This window comes from Cygnus olor, chromosome 3, assembly GCF_009769625.2.
Source record: "Cygnus olor isolate bCygOlo1 chromosome 3, bCygOlo1.pri.v2, whole genome shotgun sequence".
Classification (NCBI taxonomy): domain Eukaryota; kingdom Metazoa; phylum Chordata; class Aves; order Anseriformes; family Anatidae; genus Cygnus; species Cygnus olor.
The window spans coordinates 102,718,508-102,744,060 of record NC_049171.1 but is presented as its reverse complement, the minus strand read 5'-3'; the positions used below and the strand labels follow the sequence as shown (position 1 = coordinate 102,744,060).

Here is a 25,553-nt window from a genome sequence, read left to right as displayed (position 1 = left end):
TTATTTGTGTTAGCTCAGCTTACTGTCAGAAAGTCAAATGTCTTGCTCATGTGGCTAGCATCAGCTATATTTGAGAGGGAAGGTGGCTGCAAACATAATTATATTTCTGCAAAGTATGTGAAACAGAAGATGAGGAAGAAGAAAAATTTGTTGTTGGTTTCAGTGAAGGAGTAGGAGGGAGAGAGGAGAGATCCCTGGGAAGCCAGGAACAATATCTTGTATACAACCTGTGCAAGTCATTCATTTTGTAAGTTTCTGACATTGTTAGCTGCTTGTTTCTTTGTAATCGATTTTCTGTTGCATTACATCAGTGCTGGTGTTATTTTGTAGATGAATTTAACTGATCTGTGTTGTGCTTTATTGAGGAAAGTTGTTTCTTCATGCTGTGTTGTTCTGCCTGCAATGAAGCAAAGGCCAAAATGCGCCTGCAGTGTTGCTGTGAAGATACATGAAGCAAAATGAGCAGTTTAATATAGCCAGATTTCAGTATTGCCACTGAGTGTGGTAGCATTGCCTTTGCCTTCTTTCTGCTTGCTTGTTGCCCACTCTTTTGTATGTCTGCTAAGGTTTGTACAGCTGAATGGCCAGGGTGAACGTTTGTTCACCTGTTCACGGAGCTGATCCAGCTGAAAATTAGCCCAGCAATGTCTTTCCTTTAATTTCATGGAAAAATAACCTTAAAAAGCTTTGTTTGTGATCTTCTGAGTATGTATGTGTCTTTATAGTTTTTTCTTTTTTTTTCCTTTTTTTTTTTTTTTTTTTTTCTGTTACCAAATGGGTAGGAGCTATTTACTTGAAGAATTTCTGCTTTGATACTTTCTTCTGGGACTATTTTTTTTTTTGCTTGATCTGAGTATAAATGACTTTTGCTTCCGTATTCATTGTATCTTTTTGTCCTCTTCAAAGGTGAATGCCACGGTGCTGTTACAGGTGATTCTTATTTTTCTGGTCGTGCTGTTACAGCAATACAGTTTCTTAAACTTGTCTTCCCAGTCCTTTTTTTCCCCTCTTTATAGCTGTTTCAACTATCTGTTCTATTCTCCTCCAATTATTATGGTTAACCTCTGTCCTTTTCCTTTTGTAAACTCGTAACTGTTTCAACAACAAAGTGATGTTGATATGAAAAGCTAAAAGAAGTTGTGTGCAATTGTGAAGAATGTGGTTTTAAGGTAGTAAGGCAAGGGTTCTTTCTCCTGAGAAGCAATTCTCTGAGGTGAGCTGCGGGATTGTTTTTTAAATACACATGTATTTTCTAATTGGCATGTCTTGGGTGCTGGGTAAGGAAAAGGAAAGGACCATACATTGCAGTGAATGAGCTGCCTCCCAGCCCTGATTACCACCCGAATCCAGGGGGAGATGAGACCCTGTCTGCGTGGAGCTGCTTCAGAGGGAAGTTTCAGTGCCTGGTGGCTTCACTGTCTCCCCTGCGACTTGTCTCCGTAAATGGCACCTTGGGATTGATTATCTGTTTGGGGGCTTTTAGCAACACTTCTACTTTCTGCTCATGTCGTGCATTGTTCTTGAGAATCCGTGAAGAATGCTCAGCACCTTACAGGATTTGGGTCGTAATCAAGGCTGACACTGACTGGCGTATTGTCAAATTGTGCACGTATCATTGCTTGTTAGATAACACTGGACATCCGTTAGTGTCTCTTGGCTAATCAAGAGTGTTGCCTCACATATTCTTACGATGAGAGGGTGAAAGATCCTTGTCGTAGCTGCCAGCTTTCATCATCTGAGTGGATTGCAGAAGACGGTACTCTAGGGATAATGGAGAACAGGAAGTTTGAAGATTTGCTATGTTCTCCTGAAGCATTGGAATGACTTTCATAGACTCAGGGAATTGTCTCCAGAAGGTTGCTTTTGTCTCTTTAATTTATTTATTCATTGTTGGTGGTTATTATTGCTAGTTACTTCTAAAACTGTCAATCCACGTGTCTGTTTCAGGGCGATTTGATGAAACTGTGATTGAAGAAAGAAGGCAATGTGCTGAAGATTTGCTGCAGTTTTCTGCTAATATCCCTGCTCTCTATAACAGCAAACAGCTTGAAGAGTTTTTTAAGGTTTGTTAGTATTTGTAGGAGTATTTGCTTCTTATTGATGTGAATAAAGTACAATGCTGATTCTGCTTTACTTTATAAGCTACAGAGTTACCACAAGCCGATCTGATGCGCTTTGTGAAGTGACTGGGAGTTTTCCATTCACTCAAGAAATCTAGCTTAAAAAAAAAAGAGGCATATCACACCTATGAGTTGGGAAGTTTTGTGGGAACTTTGGGTGAAGGGATTTGAAATTTTTGCTTACTGAATGATGAGCAAAACCAGTGATGTTAAATACAGATGTTCTGGGGAAGTAATAAAAATATTGTTACTATTTCTGTATTTTATGCAGTTGTTTATAGTTTCAAACTGCTGAAGACTGAGTAGACTCTTTTCTTGGCCTGTTAGGGACTGAGGTCCATGACAACAAATTTGGTATATGACTTGTCAAATGTGCTGCTTGTACAGAGATGTGAGAACCGTTCACCAGAATATGGTTTAGAACAATAAGTTGATCCAGACTTCCTTTTCATTACATCTGAAGGAGTTTGTTTTCAGTAGTTCCTTCAAACCTCTTTATTTTCAGTATGTCGCTAGTGTGCTCTGACATTCTGCAAACATAAGCATAAATTTACTTATAAGCACCATAATAACTCCCTCAAATTAAGGAAGTGCTCGTCTGTTTGAGACTGGGATGCGAGTGTATTGATGTGTTTAGTGTATTTAAATGGTAAATGTGAAAGCAAAATTACAGAAAAGCATACAAATTCTCACTTGTTTTCATGATACAGTTATTGCAGAACCCTTTAAAATGCTTAAGATAATTTTCATTAAGCTTTGGCAGCAACAATGAATAGGAGACCGAAGTAGAATATTTTACTCTTCAGTTTGTTTGCATGTGCACTTTTTTGGTTCTTTGGAAATATTTCTGTTTTGTGCTTTTTGAGTACTTTGTTCAGAGCTCACTTGCCATCCTTTGCTTAATAAAAGTATTAGTTTTAGCCTTCCACTGGACCTTCTCTGGCTTTGTAAGGCAATGAACAAACCTAGAAAGGCATTCATTTTTACAGGAGCAAATATATCTACGAGGGGAATTATGCAAGTGTAATAACTTAAGCTCATGTGCTAGCTGATGTTGTGTCATTTTCCTGTAAGAATGCCTTAGGTTTTGATCAGTCACCAACTCAGCCAGTGTCCTTCAGCTGTGCTCAGGAGTGGTTTTGTTCTGTTTCAGATTTCTGTGCGAATAGCCATGGAGAGGTAGACTTGGACAATGAGGTCTTAGAGACAGCTGAGACAGCTGAAGGGAATACCGTGTGTATCTATGGGCTAGCTAACAAGAGAATGTGCTGGGCTAGTTCAAGACTCATTAGAAATGCGTGTTTATAACTCTGCCTTGGAAATGGTGCAGTTTCTAATGAAATTGAATGGAAGGTGTGTTGCTGAGAAGTGAAACAGAAATTAAAAAAACAATGACAACAACAATGAACATTCAGGTGTTTTCTTCTGAAATTAATTATTCTTACTTTATTTACCTCTAAAGTCTTTCAGGTTTGGGAGGGACTAATATCACCCCTATATGCCAGCCCTGGCCTTATCGTCCTTGTTTGTCCTCTCTTGACTATAACTGAACTCACCATGCTGGGTGGGCCATTGATCTAATCCACCAACGATCCTGCACGAAGGACCTGTTGGCTTAGGGAACACCGTGGAAGAGCACAGACTGAGTCACAAGAGAGCAGGAGCATCACTGTTCACGCCATTGGGCTTTGCAGGCAGACATGCTGCAGACTGTATGGTTCAGGACTCTTTTTATTCACAACAGAAGCTGCAGTAGGCTGACTGTTCTGATATCTAAATAGTCAGTGGCAAGCAAACACGGCCTGAACAAAAGCCCTTGTTTTGCTTTGGTTCTTTACAGGGAGTGCATTGTGAATTTTAGGGCTTAAAATGTATGGGGTTTGGCTGCGAGGATTTGGTCAGGCTTAGTTTCACCCCTTGAAATCTGTGAGAAATTATACCAGCTCTTTGAGTAGTTGTCAAATAGGGCAGAGTAGCACTGGGATTAAACCCCAGGCTAATTGTGCAGGTATGTATAGTTTAATTAAATGCATTAACTATAAAGTAATGGAGCATATACCGATTAGGAAAGTTAGTTTTAAGTATCGCTGCCATATAGTGAGACGTTCCATAGAGCAGAGTAGCTCAATAATTCCTTTCCTTCTTTCTTTTTAGGGTGGAGAGGTTCATGATGGGTCTGAACTGATTGGTCCTGTTGAGCCTGCGTCCGACTCTCTGACTGACAACCTGTCTGACTGCAGCTCTGAGGGTTTGCTTTCTTCTGTCATGTAACCTTATACCATGATCTGTTTTAAAGCAGCGCGTAAATGACAGATGTGTATCTGTAGGAGCACTGATGTCTAATTTCTGTTTGCCTGTTGTGACAGAAATGCCAGAACTGGGATTAAAAAAAGAGAAACTGGGCTCAGCAGAGTTCTGTCTGCTCTGCTGGAAGTTTGCTTCTAACAGGAAAACTTCTGGGAATTTGTCTAGTCCATTTTGGAAGTGCTCTGTTGCTCAAAAAGAACTAAAAGACGGGAGATTTAGATTAGATATTTGGAAGAAATTCTTCACTCAGAGGGTGGTGAGGCACTGGAACAGGTTGCCCAGAGAAGTTGTGGATGCCCCATCCCTGGAAGGGTTCAAGGTCAGGTTGGATGAGGCTTTGGGCAACCTGATCTAGTAGGAGGCATCCCTGTCCATGGCAGGAGTTTGGAACTAGGTGACCTTTAAGGTCCCTTCCAACCCAAGCCTTTCTGTGATTCTAGGAATCCTTTTGTTTAAATGTGTGTGATCCTGCCTGCTTCCAAAAGGTTGGATAAGCAGTCTGGTAGCATTCATGACTAATCATGCCTCAAGTCTCTAGCTGTAAAAATTTGCAGGGAATTTTAAAGTCATTATGAGATCGATCAATAAGTGCAAAGATGACAGTCTGAATTTGCCCAGAGCGTGAAAATTAGGTCTAAGATTTACTAACTACTGCATTCACTAGAGAGGGTTCTCATTCAGCCATTCATGCTCTGGATATCACTAGGCTTTCACTGCTTAGAAGAATCCAGAAGAGATGTAGTACTGTATTTTAAAAATTTCAGTATATCTTCTGGATTGACATATGTTAATGGAGAATGCTAAAACCTACTGCAGGGCTTGGGATGGTAAGCAAGTTGTTTAAGTCTCTTACAAAAGCTGCCACCTCTTTTTTTTTTTTTTTTCTTTTGCTGTAAGGAACTCCCTGTTCTTGAAGTCTGAGACATTGTGTATTAGAACCAGTGTGGGCTATGTTCATCTGAAAACTGGAAATCCTTCCTCTAGCTTGTTACTGTTTTCTGGTTGTGTTAAGCCAGTGGAGGATTTGTCCATTTTCTTGAGATTGCATTTACTTAGCACATCGTAGAGATACACATGCTGGCTTGGATACCAGATATAATTTTAGTGGCACTTCACTCTTGCTAAAAAGTGTAGCTGTAAGATAGGGTCAGGTCACTCAGCCCAAATAAACAGCATGTTAGGGCTTCTTGCCTGCCTGGGGAGTCTGAGCTAGCCTGAGTGTCTCTGCATACAATCACCTGCAAGAACCATGCAAACTTTTAGATATTTCTGTATGCCTGAATTATCTTTGGGGTCCTTGTGAATTCTAAGAAATTCTTTCGCATCCTAATGGATTTTTCTTTGGAACTGTTTTACACCAATGTATAATTATGCAATATTATACAAACACTTCTAAAGATTATTTAGGAGGGTTTTCTTTCTTAACTACTACAGTTCTGTCTTCTTTCTGGCACAGAGCTTGCTTTGGTAAAACTCTGCTTGAATAACAAAAGCTACTTGTTTTTCCTAATAGTGGTTTGTTTTTTTATTGCTAGAAGACTTCAGGTTGTCAGAGACAACCACTTGTTGTCTCTGGCAGAGACCTGCCACTGGAATCTCTTGATGCCAATAACTATGTGCTTAGTTATGTGATACGTTCTGTGTGTGCAGGGAGTTTTGCATTGTATTTTGTAGCGTCTTCTCTTAGTTAATGAACTAATGCACCTGCAATACTTTGTTCTGTGAGGGAAAAGTATAGAGCTGTTTCATTACAGGAGGTAGTTATCATATATACAGGTAACTAGTTTTACAGTGGCACTATTTCTGTGAAATATAACAGTCCAGTTTTGACAATGCACCCATTTTATGCTGTGTCTTATAAAAGAAAAACCGCTCTGAAAATGTTTAACGTGAATGTTTCTATTCTTTATTCAGAAGAGCCTCATTTGTAGCAGAAGAAAAACACTTCCTTTAAATGGGAACACTTTTTTCTTCTTTTCAATATTTTTATAAAGTAGAAAAATTCTTTGATAGACATCCTCTGAATTGGCTGGAGTGCTTTAGGGGATACTCGCAACAGCTATGAGCACAGGGTTTCCAAGTGCAGAATGTGACTTTGTGGAGTTTTCTAAAAACTCGTATGCCTTGCAATTCATATTTTCTTACTTTTTAAACTAAATTTTGGCAAGGGGAGCTAGGGAGAGAAAGTAACAGCTGTCATTAAGGCCTCTAGATGGCAGTGGCAATACTCATCTCTGAGTCCTCTGCTCTCCTCGAGGCATCCTGCCTGCATCTAATTTTTCCAAGTCTGATTATCATTAACTGTGACTAGTTCTCTGTTAGTTTTTGTGGGCCTACGAGGGCCTCCGTGTGGGCACTGTTCCTCCAGGCTGTTGTATTGAGGAGGGGCTGGTGTTTGCTTAGCAGGGTCTGGTGTTTGCTCATAAGGGTCTGTTGTGTTTTCTCACTTTTACCTGTTCTTTCCAGGCAAAGTTCACTCTGCCGAAGGCCTGCACGTTAATGGTAGAAGCAGCAAACTGATGGTAGAAGAAATATTTTTGTACCAAAATAAGCAATAAATATCTTGGTTCTAAAGCAGTTTTGTAGTTACTGCTTTTACAGGAATGTGTGCTCCTCAAGAGGCCAGATCACCCAGGCTTTCCACCAGTTTTGGGAAACTGCATTTACTCCCAATCTACCCATAAAATTGCACAAGGCAGAGACAAGTACAGGAGTTTATGCTGAATTTTAGCATCATGATACTCATGTAGTCTTCCTGACAAACAGTTGTTGTCTTCCTTTCTGTATACTTGGGATAATGTTCATACATCCAACTTCTCCAAATTTTTTCTACACTAGTTACCACGTTCTTTAAAGAAATCCCCTGGGAAGCTCATCTTTTTCTTTTTTCCTTTTCCTTTTCCTTTTGTTTTACCATGTTCATGTTTTCTTTTCAGAAATAAGCAGATACGGTTCAGACTCTTCCTACTCCTCAGGCTGATTGGAAGCTCTATGACTGTGCCTTTTGTGGTGCCAGACCTGGGCTTTAAACCCTGCCCCTAAGCAAAGTTTATTAGCTCAGGCTCTGTGCCATGCTAGCTGTGTTCATACAGCTTCTGGTCAAGTTGGCTGTAGGAGCAGAACAAATGTGATTTTGTTTGGGCTGTAGGGAGGGGAACTTGGGTCTGCCTGAAATCTGCTGTGTAGATGTGTTCTAACTCATATAGTCCGGGTGGCCAGCAAAGCCTTCCCACAAATGCCCGGCTTTCCTGTTCATTCGCTCCATCTGCAGCCTTTGTCCATCAGTCAGCTCTGCTTGCACCTATGTATTCCCTAGCTAGTGATTTGTCTTCACTGAAGAAAAACATTTGACTCCTCTTAAATGTTATTTCATAAATTCAGAGTCCTCAGCACCCAAATCTGACATTGCTGTCCCTAAATCGGGCAGGTGAACACCTAGTTGTTCATACCCTAATTAATCTTGTCTTCCTCTGACCATTCCGTTGTGAGGCTACCTTCTTTATTACAGCTTTTGGGACTACACTGGCAGTTTTCTTCTCTACATGGACACTTGGCTTTATGTTCCTCTCCTGAAAAGATCAGGAGCATTGTCTTGTGTGCACCTTCTCCCCTACTCTCAAGTAGTCTTGATCACTGAGTGTCATTGTGCCTTGATTTTTCAGACAAAGTGAGTGACTGGTAACGTTCTTCTTCCTGCCTTTTTTCCTCTCACTCAAGTTAAAATGCTTAGCTTTAGAAAAACAACGTTTCTACAGTGCTTGACAAAATGTATGCTTTTTTTCTACTCTTCCATGAATTGTAACCCCTTCCTCTAACTTTAGAGTTGCAAAATTAAAATAAAAGTTTGAGCTAGGTGCCTTTGAGTCAGCTCCTTGCTGCTACACATGCTTCTTGAAGATGCCAGAATACTTTACCTCACAGTGTGCTTAAACTTTTGACTCTATTGATAATAGAGAAGAAAACAAGACACCAGGTTTTAGCTCAGAATTTACTTTCACTGTGTGTACAAACAGCTAAATGCCTTGACCTTGTTGCCTGTTTTATTGCTTCAGTGTGTACATGTGCCAAGGTGATAAAACAAACTGCTACTTGATATCCAGGTGGCACTGCCAAATTCATGGCTCACTCCATATGTCTCATGCAGAGTACTGTTCTGAAATGACATATTTTGAGACTGAAACCTGGCCTTTTTTTTTTTCTTGGTGAGTAGGTTTAGGTCCCAGCTTTGAAGGCTCTTCTGTTATGTCTTGTTAGCTCTAAATCATCATAACAGCGAGAGGTAGGGATTAAAGTGCTACTGCTGTTGAAATTAGGTGAGTTGGAGTGCTGAGGTTTGAATTAGCCATCCTAAGCAAACACCTGTGTTCTGTTTTTAACCTCAGAGGCAACCAGGAATGGCAAGTCTAATACTGCTGTCAGTTTTAATAGTGTTACCAAATGGATATCCCTGATAGCCAGTCCAAGAGCAATTTCATATTATGTACTTTTACCTGTAGTAGGGTCATATCCTTTCATTTTGGTGGCAAGTGGACATCTAATCCGTTGAGCAAAGGGATATCAAACATTTCTGTCGTTCTTGTCCTTTTCAGTTCGGAAGGATTTAAGTGGGCTCGATGATGTGACACTTACAAGCCAATCGGAATGTGGAGGTGAGATCTGGAAGTTGTTTCCATTACATTTGTGGCATTCGAATTATTGAAAAGTCATAGGTATGAATGAACACTTTGTGGATGATGATTCGTACAGAGAGATGATGTACATGTAAAATATACTTGCAATTTGTTCCCAAATAACCCTGCTAAGTTTCTGTAGGTTGAAATTACTGAAGGTCAGCTTGCAGAAAGTATATATGCTCTTAGCTTATGGCAAATGTAAAATAAAATGTGCTAGCTTAAATTTCAGTGAAAGAGGTGTAAGCTAATTTGTTTTACCACATTAGCAATGAAAGAATAGTATACATGGTAGCCATGAATTAGAGTGCTGCATGATGCATAAGCTGACAGCAACTCTGTGTGAATTCAAGCTCCTAATTGAATAATTTTGGGATGCTTCATCTTACTGATTTAAAAGAGTATGTTGGGATATCTTGCAACAGTAATCTGGCTCCCGCTGATTGACTTTTCTAATAGCACTCACACAGGGCGGTTTAGTTTTGTAATTTCCTGGAGCCCAGCAGTGAGCAGGCTTTGAAGGTTTACGTTGGGTGTTAGATGTTTATCTCTTCATTCCCAGTATTAAAATGAAGAAGAGTTGCTCTGCAGAGTTTGTAGATAACTTTAAAAGACGGGCTTCTCTGGGTATTCAAAAGCCATTTTTAACACAGCTGTACATATAGAGAATTTCTGTGCTCAAAGTCTTAGGAATCTGGCTAAGTGAAAAGACAGCTAATATCTTTGGATGAGATAAAGAATTTTGAAGGTTCCTGTGGTATATAAGAAGTGTAGAGTAATGAATGTCTTCCTGATCATGCTTTCAGGCTTCTCCAGTGACAGTGACCTGATCTCTCTGACAGTTGATGTAGACTCTCTTGCTGAGTTAGATGATGGAATGGCATCCAACCAAAGTTCTCCCAGTAGAGCTGTTGGCTTTTGCCTTTCTTCTGAGCCCCCAGTACAAAGAACGGTGGCATCCGAGCAGGAGTGGACCAAACCCGAAGGAGAGAAGGAAAGCCATAGTCTGTTTACTGGAAGCTTAAAACCCAAATCTGGCAAACAAGATTACTTGGAGAAAGCAGGCGAGTTGATAAAGCTGGCCTTGAAGAAGGAGGAGGAAGAAGATTATGAATCTGCCTTCAGCTTTTATAGGAAGGGTGTTGATCTGCTTCTGGAAGGTGTACAAGGTATGGATCTTCCCATTATGTTGCCTTACCTTTGGTTATGGGCATTTGATTATGGAATTTCCTTGGTGACATCTGCTTACTGTGTTGCAAAGAGGTGATATGAAATGCAGAACGATGCGTGCATGGCTTTCATGCTGCTGTGCATACAAGAGAGAGAGAAGTCTTTCTCTTTAAGACTAGATGCTAATTTAGGGTCTCATCTTCCAAGTGCCACATATCTCCTCTTCTAAAATTACAGCACAACCTCCGACTTGCAGGTAAGTAACAAAGTGCTCCACTTTTGTCTCTTTCCTTTTTATTACCTAGGCATTAATTAATACGTGGCACTTGCAGCACTGTTGAAACATTATTTAATTTACATGGTTAAGTGAGGATTAATTATCCCCATTTTACGCATGGGGAGAGGCTGACTCAGGTTAACTTTCCAATCACAACAGGATTAGAACTATTCTTGGCATACGTCCTCTTGCTCCTTCCACTTAACTGTTCTCCTTTTTCTAGGTAAAAGATGCATAAAAACTTGCATGCCTACCCTGCTGGAGGAGAGCAGGAGTTCTTTCAAAAGACACTCCGGTGTGTCAATATGTTGACACAGCAAAAACTGTTGCTAACTGACCAGTTGCAACTCCTAGTAAATTTCAATGGCCTCTTCTTGTACCTTGTCAGTCAGAAAACATTTTTTTTCCCTTCCCATCTATATTTTTTGAGAATCTAGAGTGATAACCTCACGTATTCGCATTTTGTCCATCAACAGCTTAAAACTATAAAGCACAGGAGAAGAATTGTTCTTTCCTGGAGTGAATTCAGGGTCTGTGTATTGTGCTTCTGTCCCACCCAGATTAAATGAGTAAGATTAGAATGGTGGCTTTGTTCAACAGCATACAGCACATAAACATTCTGCTGCTTCAGAGCCGAACTTCAATGCTAATGTACCAAAACACATGCAAGTAGAAGCCTTTGCTGCATCTCAGTATGATGCACAGCAGTGGTCCAGATCCTGCAAATGGCTCTAGGAATGGAAGTTACCGGCTGATCTGCTTTAATGAGGGCAGGCAGAAGATATTGGATAGGTTACTGATGAAGGCTAGAGGGTGTGGGGTAGGATTTGTGCATAGCCTTTGCTTAAAGTGTCTTTTTCCTTTTTGGCAAAAGTAAATCCACCTCTGTCTCATGTCCCAGTGATGTCAGTCGGGTTGCTGCTTTGCTGCTTGTTGTGGCTTTTCAATAGCATCCTATTTTTCCTTGTCTGTGTTATCAAAATGCTTTCCATTTTTGATGACAAATGTGCTGGCAGTCCTTCGTTGGAGAGCCTAGCTACTCTTTCTTTACTAATACCCTTTTTCTATAGACTCGTGTGCCATTCAGTTATGGTCTTCTGAGGAATATTCTGCTTTGTCATAACCACTTCTGTCTTCCAGCTGTGATGCATGGCTGCCATGATGCAGTTTCCAACCGTTGGTTTGAGCTTCAGCTGCAGAAAGCTTTATTAAACTGTTGCAAACTGTTAGGGCATGAATATAAGCCAGGTTATCGCACATAGGTTGGGCTGTGGTAACTGTGCCCATGTGCTGGAGCCGTGGCAGCGGTTAAATGTGTTGGCTTTGAATCCATGATAATCCTTATAGCAGTGTTGACATTTAAGTTGTGAAAGTTTATACTTGCATGCACTGTAGGTAACTTGCTCAGCTGAGTGTAATAACTCGTTAAAATAGTGGGCTGAGCTTTTGACTTACATTTGCTAATGTTTCCTGCAAGGACTTTTGCTTCTCTGCTTTGGCCTAGTAACTTACCCAGCTACCTCGGAGGACTGTTCTTTCTTTTGTTCTGCCCTCTTGTATCCAGGCCTTTTCCAGGCTAGGAAAAAAGTACAGCACAGGGGAGAGAGTAATGGGAGTGAATTGCTTTTCAGTGTGCATCTTATCCCTTGAGAACAGAAACGTGCACAGGCTGGTTCCTAGTAGTATTCTCATCTTTCTCCTTTCTCTGTGTTACCCTGCACGGCTGTTGAAGTGGAAAGGAAATGAGTGGTCACCCTCTGCTGGGTGCTCTTCCCAAGTTTGAGTAGATCCAACTCATCCTGTGTCCTGTTCTCTTTGGAGCTCCTGCAAACTGACGGGGAAACCCTCATGTCTTCTTTATAATGACAGGACTGATTCAAATGGTGTTCCTAAAAACACGTGCCTTTTAAGCATATATGAAGACAGTTTAAAAAACAAACACAACAAAAACCAACCAACCAAAAACCCCAGGAGTAATTATCTGTATCACACTTCTTAATTTGAGGGTGGTATGTTTAACATGGATATGTGAATGCAACATACAGTGAACAATAAAAAAAACACCTTACCCTAGTCGTTTCAGCTACTTAAACACCTCTGGTTATGTATTTTACATGGATAATAACATGCCTGTTTCAAAGATAAGGACGGTGCAGTTGTTTCCAAATGCCAGTGGTTTTCTGTCATTGAATATTTTCAGCCTTTTTTTTTCTAAATTAGCCTTTGTAATTTCTGAAAGTGAAACACAACATTCATATATGCTTAGACACCACTCTGAAATGACTTTACCTTTCAGCGTAGAGCCGTTGCAAGTGTAGCCTTTCTTTAGAATGGGCTGGAAGTGGCTTTTGCATGTAAAATGGCAATACATATTTTTGCCACGTGGTGGCACCAAGAAAATAGAAATTGACACTTAAAAATTGGAATTTGAAAATGTAACTGATGTACCAGGGAGGAAAAAAAAACAACACATTGTCCATCCTCTGTCTGAAACTTCTCTGAGAATTACCTTGGAAGCGTAATGCCTCCATAGGTCGGCTAGGCATATTCGAAAGATAAGGATCTCTCTGTTGCCAGCCGCTCCTTTGGGCTTGGTACAAGAAGATCTACTTACTTCTTAAAGGCTGCCTTATCAAAACTGTGTATGAGTAATTTATTGCTGCAAGTTAATAGACTTGTGTTGTTTAGTTTGGAGTAGCTGGCTTCCATAAGGGCAGCTGGGGCACACTTGAGTGTTACGAACCTGACGACTTCTGCTCTCTGAGTTGGCGCGCTAAATGCTGGACGAGACAAGGTGTTGCCCAGGCTTACACCAAAGAAATGTTCATCTTGACTTCGTTTGCAGCTGTGCACGTATTCTCACAGCAGTACGATGCTGTTTTGCTGTGCAAGTTGCATTTATATTGTCTTCTGCTAGCCTCTTGTGGAGGTTTAGTACTAAATCTTTTAATGTCCTATTCACAGTCCTGCCAAAAAGCTGGATGCACGTCACTTGGGGAATGAAGGCAGTCTGCGCTCTAAGAGTCTGTTGTGTGAATTGGACTCTGGACATCTGCTCTACAAATGCCTTGGGCCTGGTTCTGCTCTGTGTGTGCATTCAATGCTAAACATGTTTACCAATGGGGAGAAGGAAAGCAAGTTCTTGGAATGGCAGCAGAGCCCTCAGCCTCCCACAGAACCACCTGTACCTCTTGCACCTTCCCATTTCATTTCTGCCACACTCCCTCACGTCCAGTGAGAGGGAATGGCTACCATCGTTTCCTTTCTCCTGTAAATTCTGACGCCCCTTCTGTGTTTTCCGGCTGTTGCAGTGTGCAGGATTTTGGTGCTTTTGAAAAGCAGATCTGTGAAGGTTGTGTAAGTTGGTTAAGCAATTCTCCAGAAGCTGAAACCTTCAGGAACTCTTCCATTCTAAAAAGAATCTTCATTCTTTTTAACTGTCCTAGAAGATAAATATAGTAGTTGATAGAAACTTTAGTTCACAATTCTAGCTGTTCCTTTGTTCGGTTAGCATGTCAGAGCACTTTGAGGTCAATGCATTGCTTCAGGCCTGGTGATGGAAAAAATGCACTAATCAATAGCAAACCACCTCCTTCTGCGCTGGAAATCAGCTGTGTTTTATGCAAAGTTAGTGCTTTCCCTGACTTTAATGTAGAACAGTTTATGTTAAGAAAAAATTGATTAGGAGGCTGAAATTATGGAAAGGGATTTTTGTAGTAAAGGAGGGAGTCCTGCTTGTGTAAACTGCTCTTCTTTCTCTAACCACTCTCAAGTTGTATCCATTAAGGAACTCGGCAGTCTGAGCCATGTGATAAAAACATATTTAATGCTATTGCATATTGCTGCTTCGTTTCAGCCACTTCAAGCTCATGATGAAGCACGAACACTTCAGACTATGGACAGAAGCACTTTGGCAATGTGGTCTGTCTCATTTGTGTAGAAAAGTACAGAATCTGTTCTGTGCGGATCAGCAAACGAATGTGTTAATTCCCAGTCCGTTACATACAAGGCTCTGTATTAGGTATTAACATCTGAAGGCAGATGATCCCTTTGCTCTCATAGATTTGGGGTGTTTGTATTCACATGTGTAGCAGTTGTGGCTGGGCACAGTGAATAATTATTTATTTTAGGGGCTGGTTCAGCTAGGCAATGTGGACCTTGTTGCACGAAGTATGTGGTGCCTCTAAAATCAGCTTTGCAGCCACGAGCGTGTTTTCCAGGTATTTGTGTTTTGTGTTGGGTGTCTCTAGCTTCTAGATAAGCTGGTGGTGTCTTTGAAAGCAGCCTGCGAATGTTCATTTCACACGGCTCTGTGCTATTTTAATGTTTATCCAGTAAACAGAGCTGAAACAAAAATTACACAAATTACTGAACCCTTGATACAATGACTTTGACTTTTAACCCAGAAATACATATACAATGAAATAGTGGGAATACTTTGGACAACCAGATGATATTTCTGGATATACTGAAAACAAACCAACTTGTATCTAATTACTGGGATTATGATGGGCTATCATTTGAGCCTGTGATGGAGCCAGGGATGCAAACAGGAGCATGCTTGAGAGAATGCCAAACTGACACTGCTTTATGAAAAGGGGAAGAAGAGCCATGGCTGTTCCACGAGCTTGCTTCTGGCTTCCAGGCTGAAAGCACCTCTGCTTGTTTGTTGAATGGTACTTAGGGAGCCAACTTCTGTTAGAACACTGTCGCTCTGTGATATTCCTTTCCCTTGTTAAGTCCTTTGAGGGTAACGATCTCTATGCAGTTTTTGAGCTACGTGGTGGCTGTGCCAGATCAGAGCAACGTCTTTGAGGAAACAGTAGACCTGTTTTCTAAGAGGTGTCAGGGTGTGTTGGTTGGGCATCAGGCAAATTAAAATCAGGATCTTGGTGCTTGAGGGTTCAAGACCCTGTTGGAGAGATCAAGAACAGTTTGGTTCCACGAGACAAAGAGGCCTGGAGGTAATGACACATCAGGATAAATCGGGATGTGAGCTGTCTGCAGGGAAACACTTAGAGTTGTGCCGGGCCCTGCACCTTGGGTTCGTGTCAGCATTACACAATTGGAATTCTTCCCCAGCTGATCTTAGACCTCTGTGCTCGTATGGTCTATCATCACTGTCACCTTATTCCTTGTTATAATTTTATGCTTTTGCTGAACCAGTCAAGACAAAGACTTCCTCCTGCAGTTCCTTCCAGCAGAGCTGGAAACCATCTCTGTTTCCTGCTATGGGGCTGTGAGGGTGCTATAGGACCATTTGGTTTCACATGCATCATGCGCATGCTTGACATCACAGCTTCTGTTTTGAAAGGTCAGTTGTTTGTAGTAGGACTTGTCACCTGACAAGCAGCCAGATTAAGAAGGAATATTGAAAATATTGTGGTTTGCTTAAAAAAAAAAAAAAAAAAGTTATCACATTGTGTTTCCAGTGATGCTGAAATCCTTGCAAATGTGGGCCATGAACTGTTCATAACTGACGTGCTGGCTTCTAAGCCTGTTGCTGACTGTACAGAGCTTCAGAGGAGATTAGTGCTATAGGATCTGTAACTGTGGAGTAGACATTGGGTGAATCATCCTGAGTGAAGTTATTTCATATGCAAAAATACCGGGGTTAGACACCTCATCGTGGCTAAGCAGTAAAATATGGCATCTGCTGGTAAAGTATGGTAAAGTCCAGTAATGTATTATTACAGCCAGGTTCAGCTATTTAAAGGAATACTTCAAGGTCCATTTAAACTCCAAGACTTCTCAGCACATAAAGCTGAAAAAGATCTGGGGCTTAGTGACTTCTGCAGGGCTTAGAACCTTACAGTATGTGTGGGGGGGAATCGTGGCATGAACCATAAGCCAACGTGTAGGGCATGATAAAGAGATGACTTCGAATGCAGTTGCTTAGCATTGCATTGTTAAAGAGCGAATAAATCTGTGGCAAGGTGGAATATAAAAATCTGTTCTTTCTTCCCTCTTTTGGGGGGACAGCTAGCAGCGTTGGCTTGATGTTGAGCTGACCTTTCCAAGATTTCTGAGTCTGTCCTCATAGCAGCTCCTTGCCAGGTTGCTGCTTGTGCCCAGCCTCTTTGACAGACATCTCTTCCTGCCTACACAGCCTTTTATCTCGGCTGTTGTTAGCCAGCACTTAGCTGCAGCTATGTGCATTAATCTTTTTTTGACTCATGCTGTGTGGGGTTTTTTACCTCCCATCAGAAGACCTGGTAGGGTTGCCACGCTTCCTCCAGCACACAGTGTAGACAAAACAGACTGATCTAGGTTACAGTACTGCTTCTGTCCAGGTGGGAAAACTGAAGTCTCTGAATGCAGAATTAAATGTCTCTGGCCATGTAGGTGAATTAAGGCAAATTACTAACTGGAATAGAAAAATCACATAGGTACATTTGAAGGCATGGTGCTGTATGATAATCAGGCTCTATTTTTTTTCCCAAAGAATTCTTGTATATTCAGCTTCTGTCTTCTCATATCTTCTTTTCCTCCTGTCCTCTTTTCCCTTCCAGTATCTTAAAATAGCCCATCTAGCTTCAGAGCTGTGTAGAAGGACTAGTGTAAGTTTGATCTCTACAGGGCTCGCTGCTGGCTCTTATGTTTTAGAGATTCAGGCTGTCAGTGATCTCTCATGGATAGATACTATTTCCCATAGTACTATATAAAAGCACACACGAATTACTTTTAATACATATATATGAGTACTATTAGACTGTCAGGATTGATGAATCTTATAGTTGTTTTTTCATCTGGCTTCTTTCTGCAATACTTTATTCTTCAAACTGCAGTAACTTCTCACTTGAAGGGGTAGGCGTCTGCGTGCCTAGGCTTCCTCTGCTCTGAAGCAGGGAGTGTTTGTGATTTGCTAATGCAAAGTTGGACCAGTTCTTTTATTTAAGAAGGAAGAGTATGGAGAAGTTTGAAAATCTTTTCCTTTCTTCTGCGGTGCTGGCCTGTGTAATTTCTTTCACTGCTCTGACCGTCCGAGTGCTCTCCTATTTCTGTGCTCCTTGTGTGGGAGGACCGGCTGCTGCTGTCACCATTTTGTTTCCCCCTCCGTGCTAGGATGCCGTTGCTTGCCCTTCTGTCTTGCACCAGTCACAGTTTTGTGTGTTTTTTTTTCCTTATTCTTATGCAGTTTTACAGAAAAGTGTTCAAGGGTATTTTTCACATTGTGAAGTCTTACTTTGGAGAAATGCATTACATTTGAAGTTTGTAAAAAAGTTTTAGCAGATGGATGGGAAATTCGTTTTATTTTTTTCCAGTTAGTCACACATGCATGTGAAAAGCTACAATCTTGTGTGTTTAACGGGAGATTTTCTGGATAAACAGATGTTTGTTGATTAGCATTTCTGCAAAGTTACTCTTTTATGATGAGTGTTACCAACTCTTAGTTACTGGTCACTCAAGAAGATTTCATCTGCACCATTATTCTATGTAATCTTAATGTTTGCACATATGCCAACATTTTCTTTCCAGAACGGTATTTACCCAGACATTTCCATCACTGGTGTGTAGCCTTAGGTTTGCTACAGGGAATAGAATTGGTAACTTCACGGGGAGTGAAGATCTCTAAGTGTCTCGAGCAACGTGTATTAAAGGAGTCATACAAAATACAGACATAATAGTTATGAGCATGCCAGAAAATTGGAAGAAGGAGTCTTGGTGTTCACACGTTGTCAAGCAGATGTGCTTTAGCATTGTGAGGTTTTATTTTCAGGTTGCTTTTCTTCTTGGTTTCTAGAGTACAGTACTGTCCTGAATCTTCAGAAAGCAAGGAAGAATAGTTCTGATAAATAAGATGCATCCTAACCATCTCTATCAAAATGTTTGGAAAAATGAGGAAAAATCACTTCAGTCTGTTTTACCATAATGGGTTTAGTCTTGGTCTTATTATTTTTAATTTTTACAGTCTTTTTTTCAGCAGCAGAATTTGGCCACCACCCCAGAGTAACTCACCACGAATATCATATATAGCATATTAGAAATTATGAGCCAGTGGGCTTATTTCATCATTCCAAATTGCCACCTGCAGCTAAAATCTATAGCATCTTTTCTTGATGCTGAAGGGTCCATCTACCCCAGCACCAGCCACATTTCTCTTAAGTAATTGCTTGAAAATTAAAGGTTACCTTGTCTCCTCTGAAAGTTTGGAGACTTGTTCCCAAGTCAGCAGCTGTTCCTGTTCCTGAAATAAATTTCGGGGTTTTAAACTGTGTCCAAAGTGGTCACAAATCTGTGCTGGATTATGAGTCGCATTGTCACTTACAGTGTGCCTGAGCTTTTGTTTGGCTAATATGGACAAAGGAGTCTGCTTCACATGATGTAAGAAGTGTTTGCCCTAAGAAGAACAGAGGTCCTCTTGAACCAATTAGGCAAAAATAACAGCTGGGCTACCCACTAATAAGGAAGGTGCTGCTAAACCTCTTTTCATTGTGAGAAGAAATAAATCTTTTAAGGCTTACTCCCTTGCATTTTTATAGAGAGCAATTCTTTGAAAAATTCAGCGATCCAGCTGGGTGATATGTGCAGGAAGACTGTGAAGAAGATAAAGAAACTTTTAAAAATAAAAAATGGTATTATAGCTATTAGATTTGGCAATTATAAATGTTTCATTGAAGATTTCACTATTTAGAGAAAGTTTTACTGTTAAAATTGTTAAGTACGTGGAGTTTGGGGTTAGCACAACAGGCAGTCTCCCACAAGTTCCTTGTAGCCTGTTCTGCAAGAGGACATTCCTTCCTGGAGCAAATTGCTTCTGATACCTTCTTAAACAAAGGCAGCCCGCGTATATTTTTAGTAAGTCTGAGAAAAAAGCAGGAAGATTTGGAATATGGAGGTAACAGAAGATTGGGACAGGTAATGCTAACTTTTTAGTTGTACCTCTTCTGTGGAAATATGCAGATCCTGGTCTAGCAGCTAGTTAGATTGGGAGTGCGCTGATGTTTTCCTGATGGATCATCTCTTTCTGAGAAAATTTGTAATGCTTGGTGGAGGATGATATGGAGGAGGTCAGACATGAAGGCAAGAATATCTAGAATTCCTAGTTGGGTATTATATACTGTGACTTACTGAATGTGTGATATTGTATACATTAATGGCAAATAATGTGTAGCGCTGTTTTTGCTGCCATCCAGTAAGATAAGCATCTTCCCCATGACTTCCATCCTGGACCTGTGGAGAAGACTAGTTAATGACCAGAGCAAGCCTGAGAGCACTTCTACGCATCTGCCATGTGCTGTGTTAGTACCCTAGATTGTTTGGGGGAAAAGGACAGGTTTCTCCGTGTTCCTTATCTCCCAGATTTTTTTTTTAAAACTTTGAGTTTATAGGTTATAAACCCCTTTCCATAGCTTTTTGCTATTAACACCTGAACATAAGTCACTTAGCTATATGACAGAATCACAGAAGGTCTGATAACTGAGTAAACAGTGAGCTGAGCTGAACGCTTAACCAACACTTCAACATTAACCAGCCTTTCAAAGGTATATATTCTTCTGAGGAGCCATGAGGTATGGGCAAGAAAACTGCCTGCAACGTTGCTGGTTTCCCAGCTGCTGCTGCTGCTCTGTACATATTCTGTAGAAATGGTGCTTCTCTGTATTTTGCATTCAAATCAACGGGCTACGGGGAAAATAAGCCTGCAAGTCGCAGCTGAACTCAGTGGCACAATTATTCTGATATCTGTGGTTTTCCTCTATCAAACCCTCAAGATCATTTGAATGTTGTTAGGAGCGTCTGTTTTTGTAAATATATTGTTGCTGAGCTGTCCTTAGAAATAAAAATTAAAGAACAAATTTTAAATCATTGGCTGCTGTCCTAATGTTCTGGCTACTGTTAGTTTGGTCAGCGGGTGGCCTGGTCAGCCTTTCCAAAGCCAATTTTCATTTTAAGATATTTTTATTTCTTTGAAATAGGCAAAGCCTTTGGAAAATGAGGGAGCAGGCTGCTTGTGCTTGTGTAGATGAAGGCTTATATGTGTGACAAAGTAGCTGTAGAGTTTTTATATTCTGTTTGCAGTAATAGTAAACAGAGCATCTAAAATAACCACTTGCACATTGCAACAAACACATCATCATTTGCTTAAAAAGAGTTATAATTACAGTTGACGAAGCATGGACACCATAAAAAATGCATTAGTTTGGCTTGACACATTAATTACCTGTTTTTGCAGATGTTTTTATATATTGTTGTGTGAACAGTTTACAAAATAATTACAGGAAAGTCATATGGAAAATAAACTAAGTGGGTGGTTTCTCGCCTTAATATTTTCATTCATGTGAATCTGTGTGAGGCACAGCTGCTCCGTAGCAAATGCAGAGGGAGAGAGAGGGGGAGCGATGAGGAATCTTGAGGGGTTTTTATTCTAAGGTCTCTATGGTCAGCGTTGCTGCACTTTCATATCGTGCTTTAGCAGCGTAGATTTTAAACATGTAAAATGACATTGCTGATTTAATCCCAGTGATCAGGAGGGGGTAAAAGCTTTGATCCTGATCAGATGAAACATAAATCTTCTAGTATCTAGGAAAATAAATGAAAAATCAATATTATTTTAAGCAGGATGATCTTTTATGAGCAGTTGTAAAGATTCATCAAAGGCTTTGACACAGTTTAAACGTTTCCTGTTTGCTGCCATTTAAAGAAAAATGCCTTTCAAGTTATAAATTGTAATTAAAGAGAGATACCTCTAGGTTATTGTGGGCTAACCACAGAATGAAAATAGGAACTCAATCTGCTCACGCAATGTTGAAATCACAAGGTCTTCACTAGAAATAAATTTGCTTGTCCTTTTAAGAATACACATTCTGTGTAACTTTAAAACTACTATCTCATAATGAAATGCAATATTGCATTTATGAAAAAAATAGGCATAGTCTGCACCACAGCTTTAACATCTATCAAATATAAGGGTTTTTTCCAGCAATGATTTGATTTTAAGCGAAGAGTTCTATGGCTTGAAATTTGGCATAAATGCTAAAGATTATTTTTAGTTTAATGATATTTTTATTATTATTAATCACCTTGTGTTTAAGACTTCTAAAGTAACATATTCTTTTTATTTATATATATATATATATATATATATATATATATATATATATATTTTAGATTTATATCCTGTATTTCTTTACAGATTTTTGTGAGGTATTAGCTGTTTAAATGGGAAACTGTACTGGAATCTATCTTTTTTTTTTTTTTTTTTTTTTTTACATTTTATGGGTTAAACTAATATTAAAACAAATAAAAATCCTAATTCTGTAAATCCAGTTCACCTACTTCCACTCAAATATCCACCTTGTTACAGAATGCAGAGGTGGAACTGATAATGATCTTATTCCTGAATGAGATACAAGAACTTGTTGAGTAATTGTTGTTTTATGAATCCGCACCCTCTTTTATGGCTGAAGATTTTAATGACCGAACAGTTTGTAAATATTTTTTAACAAATTATTCAGGAAGGAAAACTAGAAGGAAAACTGAAATTAATGTCTTGTGAAAGTAGGGAGAACAAAGACAGCTCTAAGGGGACATCCTATCTTGTTTGCGTTAATTACTGTAAAATTACTGAAGCATTGAAAAAAGGCAATAAACATCCAAACTAAATACACATAACTAACAATTAAGCAGTAAGCTTGACTTTTATGATAGCCTTAGACATTAGCCTAGCAGTTTTCTACCAGTCTGCTTGAAGAAAATGCTGGCTGAAGAGCTTAATGTTGCCGTGCAGATGATTTTTCCCTGAGCAACTACCACACTGTGTGTCTTAGAGAACATGGGCGATTACCAGTGATCGCTAGAAAGTTTTATGGTGCCATAAGATTAAATGTAACGATGAAAGCAAGAGTGTTAGTCATATTTCAAGAAATTGCAACACACGTTATTTAAAAAACAAACAAACAAAGCTCTGTGCATCTATTTCCCTCTTGCTAAAGCCAAACCCAAGTTCTAACAATTGAGTTTTATTTTTTTTTCTCAATAGGAATAATACTGGTAGTCTGATCTAGGGGAATTTCACCAGATGTGTCCTACCAACTGTGGAGGCTGATGGGAGAGGTGCTGGACCCAATTAAAAAAAATAATAAAGTCTGCTCTCTCTTTACAATGAGAGAAATGTCTCAGAAATTGGTGCATATCTGTAACCTCGTAAGCTGAAAGTGCACTGAATTTGTGACTGTCCAGCTTTCTCCCAAACCAAGTGTAGTCTCAAGTATTTATGGAGAAAGGCTCTGTATCTCTATCCAAGGAGGTAACAATCACTTTTCTGTCCTGCTGGGAGATGGATAATAAGATTTACTTTTAATAAGATCGCTTTCAGCAGAACTCGGAGTAGATCAGAAGTCCCTTCTACTCTGTTATTGATAATCTGTGTGGCAGTTCTGTGCGTTTAGGTAGTCGGTGATCATGGCAAGAAAATGAGGGGGAGTCTTTATTTTAACAGGGTCAAAATGACTGATAAAGCAAGAGCAGTGTGGAAAAGAGCCTCTGCCTTGTTCACACTCTGATTCTAAGGATTGTTTAAAGCAAGAGCAATGATTCCACTCAGAGTACCATGTTCATCTCTGCAGTGTAAGAAAGAGATTGACCTTGTCTAAAGGAGGGCCATGAAGATGATCAGGGGGCTGGAGCACCTCTCCTATGAAGACAGGCTGAGCGAGTTGGGATTATTTAGTCTAGAGAAGAGCAGGCTTCAGGGAGAACTTGTAGTGGCCTTCCAGTACCTAAAGGAGGCCTACAAGAAAGCTGGGGAGGGTCTTTGTCAGGGAGTGGAGTGATAGGACAAGGGGTAATGGTTTTAAACTAAAAAATAAGGTAGGTTTATATTAGATGTTTGGAAAAAATTCTGTATTATGAAGGATCAGAGAGATTCCTCCTGCCATGGCCTGCCAGAGATCAGTGGCAGCAGTTCACCTCTTCTTTGGGTCCTACCAGCAGTGAGGCTGCGTGCCAGTTTTCTGAGAGGCTCATGCATGCACATGCATCCTCTGTAAGGATGTGGCTGACCACAAACAGACGGGCACAGGCAGAGGACGTTGCCATTGCAGACACCTGCATAACCACAGACGACATGACCAGACGGCTTTCTTTTCAACTATTGCTGTTCAGGAAAAGACCTACTGGGTGGGTCTCGATGGTAGCTGGTCCCAGGCCCATGGTCCATCTCTCAGACATTTTTTCCAGCTTGCCTGCTAGTGTAGCCTGAAGGTTGGCTGTACAATGGATGTGCAGAGAGTAACAAGCACACATGCAGAAAATGGGGAGAAAGAGAGTTTAGTAAGAAGGTAGGGCATACAGTGATGGTCAGGTACAGGGCCTCAGCCAGACGAGCTTGCTAACCAGCAGCCTGCTTACACAGGCAGCCAATGTAATTCCCATCTCTGCTTTGTCATGCGTGTCCCCTCCACCCCTACCTTGTCCCTCGCCTTTAGTCCTGACCCATAACATCTCACAACGAGTCTTGCACATTCCCAAAATCCCCCCCATAAAACGTCCCACGTTAAGTTCTGTTTACAAGCCTTTATACAGTAAGTTCTTCTTCAGTCCCTCTCAGACATCCCATAATTTCACTCTTTTTTATAAGGCTAGTTCTTAATAGCCCACAATAATCCAGTTCCTTTCTTATCAGTCGCCAAGTTTGTGGTTGCACTTCTTCAAGGTTACACTTGGTGGTTCTGCAATGGCCCATTGATCGGTGTCTTGTGAGTTCTGGTCTTTGTTACAGTCTCTGTTATCTGCTGTTTGTTAAGGTTTGTGTGTTTGCATGTTTCATTTATTACCTCTCCTGTTTCTTGCCTTGTCTTTTATGTTGAGTAGCTGTTAGTCAGATATCCTTGCAGTTCCTTGCCCCGTTTGAGGGTCAGTTGGTGAAGGGTGCTGATTTGCACCTTAGGGTTCAGAAGCCTGTCAGAGCCAAGGCCGTGTTTCTGTAGGTCTTGGACAGCCTCAGTTCTTTCCTTTTTGCTTGGCGATTGACTTTTTTTTTCCCATCAAAAATTGAGTCTCTTATAACAATATACTGCTCATGATGAGAATGCCTGAACATAAACTGTAAGATTTAGAGCGAACATAGATTTTGTGCAGTACCACGGGATTTTCCCCTCTTGCAAAAGTTTGAGTAGTTTAGCTGAACATCCATTGGGTTGTCTATCTGGGAAGTGAAGTAGTTGGTGTAAGTTGTTCTTCCTTTCTTCCTGTGTCACCCCAAGCCAACAGCAAAGGAGCAGCTAGCATCAGAAAGTTGTGAGCAAGAGTTCTTGATGTCTCTCATGTTGCCTTCTGGCTATTATAGCATTTCTGTCTTCCCTTTATACTTAACGAATCCCATATTAGAAACATTGGACAAAAACCCCCAGCCCAGCAAGTTTCTTTGTTGTTCCTTTGTAAACTCCTATATCATGCTTTCTGTAATTGAGTTTTTTTGGGGTACAACGTGGAGATCAGTGGTTTGTTTCAGTTCACTCTTACGTTACAATAGGACCATGTTACTAGATCACATGAAAATGAGGTAATTTTTTTTAATTTAACTTAGTCTGTTACAAGGTTTAAATTGTTATTTTTGTAGAACTCTCAGATCATATTACGTGCATTCTGTGAGATGCTTATTTGTAGTTTTGATTATGAATAACCCAAAGTAAATCAAAAAGGTAGAATCAAAGCAATCATGTGCTTTGATTACTTAGTACCTCTCTCTGTAGAAAAAATAACTTTCTTTTTTTTTTTCCATTGAGGTGAATCAAGTCCAACTCGTCGAGAAGGAGTGAAAAGGAAGACAGCAGAATACCTTATGCGTGCTGAAAAAATTTCCAGTCTCTACCATAAATCCTCTGAAGATGCATCTGTTTCTACGGTAGGCTTTAATTTCTTGTTTTCTGAACCAGAATTTGATATAATTAAATTGTTCTGTCTTTTAGCAAAGCATATTCAAGCTGGAGGTTCAAAAACTATTTGGAATATCTCTGTTTCAGGAGGCCTGAGGAGTATTTTGATGTTACGCTTCTGTTAAGTTGCCAT

At 40.2% G+C, this 25,553-nt stretch overlaps 1 protein-coding gene across 4 annotated transcripts in view; it reads left to right on the top strand.

Annotated features, from left to right (window-relative positions):
- RPS6KC1 (ribosomal protein S6 kinase C1) overlaps positions 1-25,553 on the top strand; it is an 88,856-nt gene that overhangs the window by 16,205 nt on the left and 47,098 nt on the right. For all 4 annotated transcript variants that reach the window (XM_040551448.1, XM_040551450.1, XM_040551452.1 and 1 more), the window contains 5 exons: positions 1,948-2,063; positions 4,275-4,368; positions 9,017-9,076; positions 9,904-10,266; positions 25,271-25,389. In XM_040551448.1, coding sequence (XP_040407382.1) covers positions 1,948-2,063; positions 4,275-4,368; positions 9,017-9,076; positions 9,904-10,266; positions 25,271-25,389 — 752 coding nt within the window. The remainder of the gene's footprint in view (positions 1-1,947; positions 2,064-4,274; positions 4,369-9,016; positions 9,077-9,903; positions 10,267-25,270; positions 25,390-25,553) is intronic.